A 9,228-nucleotide genomic window follows, 5' to 3' on the forward strand; every position below is an offset into this window, starting at 1 on the left:
ACACATGGTCATAGCACATTGTCGTTAACAGTTAGTTTATACTGACAGTTGTCAACTCAGTTTATGTTGAAACATACATCATATTTGGAGCTTAAAATCAGTTGATAAAAGACACCTGTGTAACTTGTTTTGGATGCATAGCTTCCAGTACAACTGTCTGAAGGTACACTTTTGGGTCCAGGGACAAAATCAGTGACACTTGTTTCCTCCGTGCATCACCATACTTCAACAAGTAGCAAGGACGTTTTAACACCATGGGGCTAATAATGTCTTTGTAGCATGTTTGTCCTTGCTTGTTGTCTTTGTTTTGTATGTTTCTTTGAAACACCTGTCTGTTAAGTGCGCTTCAAATATTTGATTGGACTTTCACCAGTGTCTTTCTTTACACTACGGCCAAACTAAACATTGGAAGAATTTCCAGCAAGGTCACTGTTTTCACAATTTAGAAAGCCTTCATCGAAAATATCCAACCAATAATATAGAATTATTTCAACTTACTCACCACTTATGATTGTACTCTTCGCCTGTTCATAATCTGACTCTCTGAGTCCATGCTCAGGCCATGACAGGAAATATTTCCTCCATAAAAACCATACAGTACATAAACCATCTATAAAACAATACATTCATTAGAGGTTGCCAAGACAAAAATATGGGGATGTTGCTTCGAGGTAGGGAAGGAAATTACCACCAGCCACTCGCAAAACGCTGATGACTTTTGTCATATCTCTATAGGCAGTACATCCAAATGGCTAACGACTCCCGTTTGGCCTTCCTCTCACCTCTAGGGATATGTACGCATACTCAGAGATAGGTGGAAACATGACAGCTACCTCCAAACAATACAACAAATATACTGAAGAGTCCACCCACCCCATAATACAGTGCACAAAGAACTGGAGGGGGAGACAATTTTGGATGATTTTTCCACATGAGTACAAAAATAATCTTTCATCTAAAAACCTATTGTCAGTGTATTTCATTTTTCACCAGGCAAGTTGAGAGGCTTTTTGTTCTCAGCGTTTTAAGGTTTTGTACTTTTATTTGGCAAATTGATCCCACAGTCCCTTTTATGATGACATAGAATCACCCGCTAGTGCAACACGAAGATAAAAAAAAAGCAAAAGAAAATGACTTAACTGTGTGTGTAGATCTGTCCCAAGAAACAACCCTACAACCTTGAAGTTAATATTAATAGAGAAACTGAATATGGGAAACTGAGAAAAAAGTCCCTCAAGAGTCCTTTCATGAGATTCTGTTTTGGTTTGTAGACCTGTGCATTTACACAATGACACAAGATCTGAATTTGAACTTTTTGTGGCACCAATTTGAATGTGTTTTTCCGGCAGCCCACTGTACATTCTGTGGTAGAGATGTTTTTGAAAATGGTCACTCATTAATTCTCTGTTGTCTTAGTAAATGAAATGAAAGCCAGGTGTTATACAAACAGTGTATCTTCAAGCATATTACTAACTAAAGATATAAGATATATAAAATAACCAGAGTGTGTATACCCAACTTTGACCTGGTATCAAGTTCAAACTCACAAATTCAGTCAAATTGAGGAACACTGTGTACAAGCTGGCTCAAAAATAATGTAAAATCAAAATAAATACAGTACATGGAACAGCTTTTAAAGACAGGAATAAAAGCCAATAAATAAATTCAGATCAGTATGACATATTTGTGAACACCTCCCACTAGACAAACCCGCTACTAAACAGACTAGAACCCATTGTCTGTCTGTGTGTGCTTTGTTTTCCATGTCAATGACTCATAACATATACTGTAGACCACTTTAACCACTTCAACCCTGTATATTCAGTTGACTGGAGTCACCCAGGGATCTATATACTAGTAGGCCCCCTCCTTTTTTCCTTTTACACCAAATATCAAAGATCTACAATCTCACAACTCATCGCTTTGCAACGGGTTGTGAGTTTGCCGATCTGCTATATTCGCCGAATGTTCACCCCAGAATAGGGGCCCTAGGGTTCATGTGGCTAAAAAGCTTCATCATAATTTCCCTATAGTCCCCTTATTCTTTGTCTCCTCTCTTCTACTTCTACTGGTCCAGTCCTTGCATCAGACTAATACTGAACTTCCTTCGCTTACTCCAGGTCTGTCTGTCTGTCTGATCACAGACAAAGGTACAACATACATACATATTCCGTTTAGTGGTTGACAATCCTGTGACACCATACATTTTAATATGGATGGGCCCATAGGCGATAAAAAACGCTAACACTGGTAGTATTAGTGCTATGCTACCCATTTACACAGGGCTGGGTTTAGTGGACAGAGACATTGTAGGGTTGGCTGTACGTAGATTTCCATAGGGGGTCTACAGGGGGGCCCTAATGCGGATGGGGGAGGGGGTCCTGGCTATGGCTCCTTTGCATGTAGCTAACAGCATCCCTGTATGTGAGGGCCAACTGTGGCCGGTCGTACATCTCACTCAGTGTCCGGAACTTGGGGCCCCAGCTGGACAGCCTGTCACAGCCGAAACCCCCCTCATCATCCGCGTCTTCCTCCGGCCCCGTGGCGTTTCGGCAGGACGAGACCGACCCGAGTGAGCTGAGGCTGCCCACCGACGACCCAGAGCCTTCCACACACCAGACGTGGTAGGCGTCCTGCGGAAACATGTCGTTGTCGGTGTCCGCCTCCCAGATGATGCGCGCCACGTAGCTCTTGAAGTCACCGTGGGACTGCGATCCTGCCGGGGGGGCGTCCGCGTAGCCGGCGTCGTTCACCTTGACGTCCACACTTGTCTGCGCACCGTGGTTAGTGTAGCCGGTTCCGTTGGCGTCGTACGCATAGGCAGTGTCACCGGCGCAGCTGCCGTTCGCAGAGTGGTGGTGGTGATGGTGGTGGTGTTGATGGTGGTGGTGGTGGTGGGGGATGCTGAGGTACGGGGCGCCTGAGCTGCTGCACGACGAGCCGGCTGGGTGCACCTCCTCCTGGGAGCCCTGGGACGACTTGATGAGCGGAGCTGTGGTGCAGGAGGATGACTGGGACAGGCTGGAGCACAGGGGACGCTTCAGCTCTGTGATGTCATACGCATTCTGAAGAAGAGGGAGGTTCAGTTAGTCACATTTAAGCCAGTTAAGTCTATTTTTGTCATACAAAATGGAAAAGGGTTAGTATACATGTTTGTGTGGATGATAGACGCTAGGAATAACAGCACCACCTAGTGTTAATTTCTACTGTTCTAAATGTTCTCTTCTTCTTTCTGATAGTCTTTGTAGGCTTGAGTTAACATTGCTGGGTCGACGTCAATGCAATTTCGCACAGGTGTATGTGAATTTGTATGTGTTTATGTGATTTATGTGTGCATGCACAATTAGTGCATCTATTATCCTGTTTACACAAAATTGAGGAAACAGATTGCTCCTATCTGATTTCAATCCATCTAGTGCATTTAATGTATAATGTGTTGATTATATAATTTAGAAATCTAATTCTATTTTACATTAAACTGGACTGCAAGTATGTGACTATTATGTAATTATTAGCATACTTCCCAGGGATAGAGAAAAAAAGCCTGTCACAATTATAAGTAGAATTGTATGGATGTCAATCCCTGTCACATCAGGCCCCTCTCATAGCATGTTACCATGTTGCATGTTACCATGTTACCAGCCCTGTCACAGCCCTGTGACATGATACTGACCATGATACTGACCATGATACTGACCATGATACTGACAAGATACTAACTATGGCACTGACATGATACTGAAATGATCAAGCGGTACTGCCCCTGGGGGGCTGTACCGCCCCCATTGAGAAACACTAGTCTAGTGTGTCTCTGATGCATTTACACATTTCTGTCAGATTGCAAATGACCAATGACATTTTAAACAAAACAGGGCGCGCGCATGTGTGTGTGTGTGTGTGAGTGTGCATGTGTGCATGCGTGTGCGTGTACTTAATACAGTACTTTTACTCCACAACATCTCGGAGACAAATTCTTTACTTTTTACACCACTACATTGATGTGACCGCCTTAGTTACTCGTTACTTTGCCGATTTTGATCATTAACAAAAATGATAAATCAACTAATATATTATCAGTGGCAACATTAAAGTGATATCAATACTTATAGTCAGATAATATCATGATATATGATTCTGATATAGGCATTGTACTTACAGTAAGTATATGTTTACGCGAATACTTATCACTGTGTGTGTGTGTGTGTGTGTGTGTGTGTGTGTGTGTGTGTGTGTGTGTGCGTGTGCGTGTGCGTGTGCGTGTGCGTGAACGCGCGTGTGTGTGTGTGTGTGTGTGTATGTACCTGATCCTGCTCGCCGCCACCCTCCTCATTGTAGTTGAGGATGTTTTCTCTGATATCCTCCCAGCTCTCGTGCTCAGCAGGGATGTGGTAAACACCTCTCTTCCTAAACCTATTACGACTGCCTTTCTGGTTCCACACTGTCACTGCTACCAATACAGCTGCAATACACACATGCACACACACAATTATTGTGGGTAAAAGTGGGTATAAAGTGCAAAAGGATAGGGAGAAACCAGTGCTATGTTAACAGAAGGGCTGCGGTTCAAAACCAAAGATGAGGATATTTAGAGATAGAGACGGACCTCTCCCAAACAATTGTGTTTATTTGTGGTGAAAATGTTCATCTGTTCCTGATCTCCTCACGTCAGAATGTACAAATAAGGTCCATTTGGTTACATTTGTACACTCTTAGAGGAGTAGTTCACCCAAAAAACGACGTATTTTCTATCAATTATCCACGAAGCCTTGAATTCACGGAGTTGTTTTAGTTTTTGTCGCATTCCTAAGCCAATAATTTGATGACCGGGTCATCAGTCACTAAGACACTCAGTAGACTCTGCAAGTCTCCTACATAGCAAGTCTCCTACCAAAGACTACGCCGGTCGGCGGTCATCAAATTATTGTCTTAGTAATTAGACAAAAACAAAAGAATCTCCATGAATTCAAGCCTTCATGGGGTATGTAATTGATAGAAAATAATTTCTTTTTGGATGAACTACTCCTTTAAGAGTTAAATGATGTAATACTGAAGAGTTTCCAGTGCAGACAGTGAACCCTTCCTCCACTTACCAAAGAAGACCAGCAGACACATGCTGATGGCCAGGATGGAGCTGGGGCTGAGAGCCGCAAGGCGGTGGCCTTTGACCTGTCCCAGCTCACAGCGCTGACCTCTGAACCCTTCCGGGCACCGGCAGCGGAAGCTATCGGGGGACAGAGCCTGGCACGCGCCCTGGTTCCGGCAGGACGTGGGTTTACACGGCGAGGGAACGCAGCGCTGCAGGCCCGACACGTCGTCTGTCACCGTCACCTGGCTGCCAGGGCACCTACCGGAGAACACGTATAGGTCCACATCAAGCACTGTAACTATGGCGTTCACCACTGTCATCATTATAGTTGTGGTGTGGACTCAGCCATCCACTTGAGTTAGAATGATTTTAAAATTATATATAGTTATAGCGCTTGGTGTGGACGATCCTTTATGATGTATTTAATGCTGCAATAGGGGTTAGTGGAATAGATGTTTTTTTTTAACCCATTCAATCCGGGAACGCATCTGTGTCATTTTAGATTTGGCTATTCAAAAATAGCAGATCTACACAAGCTCATAGTGCGGCACCGAGTGCTACGCTTGTAGATCTGCTATTTTTGAAAAATCGTGAAAATATGATCAAGTCTTTGAATATATATATATTTTAAAGCGAACATTTGTAACTCAAATCTCTGCTTCTGGGGGTCCCTGGAACAGAACAAATATATATTCAAAGATTTGCACAAACTTTCAAGATTTAAAAAAAATAGTACATCTACAAGCTCGTAGCGCAGCACTCGGTACCCGCGCTACGAGCTTGTAGATCCGCTATTTTTGAATAGCCAAAGAAATCTAAAATGACACAGATGCGTTTCCCGGATTGAATGGGGTTAAAGACGATATTGAATGTGGATATGTTCCATGTACAGGTATGTATCTTTACTAGTCTCCCCCCCACCTGCACTGGTGTTTCCTCCACAGATCGACACAGAAGAGTGGGCTGTGGCAGGGCTTGAAGCTGCAGGCATCCGAGGAGCACCCAGGGACCACGCCCTGCCTCTCCAGCACGGTGGCAAACTCTGTACTCTGGCCGTCCAGAGGGAGCGCGTGGCCGTTGAGACGCACGTCTCGCAGGCAGCCTGTCGAGGAGGACAGGAGTCAAACTTAGTTCATATAGGACATCAACATCAGAAATGCAATAGACCTATACGTTTGCTATATACCTTTAAAGCTGGGAACGCCTCTGTGTCATTTCAGTTGTTGCTATTGTATTTTTGTCGGGCTAAAACCTCTTATTACTAAAAATGGGACTGGCCTTCAAAATTGTAAATGCAAATTTGCCCGATATGCCCCCTATTCCCGCATATCTGAGTAAATACCTCCAAAAGGTTAGCGACACCCACAGTCACAATACCAGAGGGAGCGTTAACAACAATTTGGTACCACCCACCCATAAAACAAACATGGGCAAATTCTCCTTCTACAGCACTGCCACCCAGGATTGGAATAGTCTAACTCCATCCCTCAAAAAATGCAGTTCGCTGGGCTCATTTAAAAGAGCCTTAAAAAAATCACCTTTCAGGAGGCCAAAGGAGGAGGTAGTACCATTTTCCCGTTAGACAGCAGACCCTCCCCCCCCCTGTTCTTGTACATATTTTTTTCCCCCCTCTTTTTTATTTTTTTTGTTGTACATAGTGTTATTTTTTTTGTGTTTATTTTGTAATGATATTTGAACTGTGGTGCCACTATATATGCCTATGAATTGAATACCAAGGCCCTCATTGGAAACAAGTCCGCAAGGACTTTTATGAACGGACCTGTTAGACAAAGTATTTTAAATGTAACTGTGCTGTTTTAATTTTTTTGCCTAATAAAATATTCAATCAATCAATCAATTATCTCCATATTCTAACATTTTGTGTTTATTTCATAAATGAATGACCTACTTGATCATGCTACAGTGTCACACAAAAGTATCAAATAGTAGCAGATCCAGAAGCTCGAAACGCGGCACAAAGCATTTTGAGCTTGTCGATCTGCTACTTTTGCAATCTTTTTATTTGAATCCTGAAAAGTAACAGTTTTGGACATTTGAGGTTTCCACCAAACAGAGACGATATATAGGAACATAATTCTTCTTCTTTTTTTTAAGGTAGGATTTAGAAGGGCTTTTTAGAATCGGACTCATGGGTCTAAATGGGTTAAAACTAATACACAATAGAGCTTTTTCAAGGCAGCCAAAATGACATGAAATAGTAGGGTAAACACAGGTTTTTATCAATGATACTATTTAAGGTTCCGTTGCATTTAGTGTAGCAGAGCCTTTCCAGTGAGACAGCGTGCACAATAGCAGCACCCCAACTCTGTTTGACCTCAATAGGACCTCATTTAGTATCCTTGGTAACAACTGTGTTTACTATTTCATGTCAAAATGGCTGCTTTGAAAAAGGTCAATTGAAATGATCAAAGATAACACCCAATAAAGAAAAAGGCATCACATGTAGTTCTTTGTCTTATAATAAGCTAGGGTTCAGAGGGCCAACTATTGCACTTTATTTCAACATATCCATTTTAGAGAAGATCTTTTACTTACTATTTTAAAATACTGATGATACTAATTGTTTTAAAAAGTTTTATTTTCATATTCATATTCCTATATATATTTTTAGATATTTCATATATTTCAAGTGACTATATTGGATTCTGTCATTTGAAACTATTTTATTTTCCCACAAACTTCCCCTGCTCTCTCTTCAGATGAATTAGTACCCGAGTTGGCTGCTAGGGGGCAGACTTAGTCAGAGAATGGCAGAAAAGGACAGTTGAGAAAAAATAAACACAGAGGTGAAAGAGAGATACAAAGGAAAGAAGAGAATTTGAAAGACAATGTGTATAAAATCAAGAATGAAGAGGCAACGAAGAAAAGGCAAAGAAAAGAGAAGAGACAGAAGGAGACAAAAGACGTGACAATCACATTTATAACCAAAAAGATACCAGTCCTTATACCAGATCAAACTGACACCAGTACAGACCCAAAACACGCAAACCTAGTTTTCTCCCTGGAGGCTAGCTTAGATCCAAACACTAAATCTATTAAATAAGACCAATATACTGTATGTAAGTAAATATCAGGGGTGGCCGTAGCTTAGTGGGTAAAGAGACCGTCTGGTAATAAGAAGGTCACCGGTTTGAATCCCTGCCCTGGTCTATGTGTCGTCCTTCAGCAAAACATTTAACCCCTAACTGCCCCCTCTCGAGCTCATCATAACAGTCTGACCAGTCAACAGCTGGGTGAATCTGAAACTGAATTTCCCCCGCAGGATTGATAAGGTGTACAAACCAATCAAATCAAGCAACATGCAAAATCTAACCAGATCCACAGCACACAGATTCTGATCTTACCCTGGAAGTCAGCCTTGACCACAGCGTCGGGTCCATTGCCAACCATCACACTAGTGGGGTGCACCACGATCTCCCTCCTGCTCCCCAGCCAGGCTTTGACCTCTCGCGAGCCCCCTCCCCGTTCTAGACGCAACATGAACAGGTTGTCGTGACGATAAAGGCTGACCAGCACCCACTGGCCATTGTCAAGCCGCTGGCTAGGTAGGTGCAGGGTATGAGCCCCGTCACCCAGGTTGGCACGCACCGTCAGATGTCCCTCCATGATCTGAGGGACAGGGAAGGCGTGAGGAGGATTTAGAACAGTGGTTCACAATACTTTTCAGCTAGAGACCCAAAATATACATTTAGTGCTCTCCCCGGGACCCAAACGTCCAAAATTACATTATGAATTAATCACTTAAAGGGGTATTTCACTTTAAAACACTTCTGCTGTCATTTTAACGTCTATTCAGGCTTTTGTGTGACCCCAGACAATTTTTGTTGCTTGATTCCTATATAAATTGTAACCTCAAACTCCATTTTAACCATGTTAGATTAATTGAAAAAGCACATGTCCCTTCTTCTGGTGACTGATAATGCCGTTCTAATGTGTGTGGGGGCCGTGGTTTTTATTTTTTTACACACATATTTTTGGGGAAATATGATAAAATATCTGCACCGTAGCTCAACTTGAGGTTGTTAAGCAGAAAAAACCTGAATGAAACATTATTCAACCGTGTCCAGTATTTTGCTAATATTTGACATTCAGATTCCACATTTAGAGTGAAAAGACATCTA

General features: G+C 42.4%; 1 protein-coding gene across 1 annotated transcript in view; it reads right to left on the reverse strand.

The window, feature by feature from the left end:
• Nucleotides 1-2,290: 2,290 nt before the first annotated feature.
• LOC308083563 (neural-cadherin) overlaps nucleotides 2,291-9,228 on the reverse strand; it is a gene marked incomplete at its 5' end in the record, with an annotated part of 160,190 nt that continues 153,252 nt past the window's right edge. Inside the window, 5 exon segments of the mRNA XM_080425877.1 lie at nucleotides 2,291-3,065; nucleotides 4,302-4,459; nucleotides 5,091-5,344; nucleotides 6,008-6,188; nucleotides 8,452-8,716. Coding sequence (XP_080282003.1) covers nucleotides 2,358-3,065; nucleotides 4,302-4,459; nucleotides 5,091-5,344; nucleotides 6,008-6,188; nucleotides 8,452-8,716 — 1,566 coding nt within the window. The 3' untranslated portion in view covers nucleotides 2,291-2,357.

Source organism: Gymnoscopelus braueri (genome assembly GCF_963280865.1).
Source record: "Gymnoscopelus braueri genome assembly, chromosome: 4".
Taxonomy (NCBI): Eukaryota; Metazoa; Chordata; class Actinopteri; order Myctophiformes; family Myctophidae; genus Gymnoscopelus; species Gymnoscopelus braueri.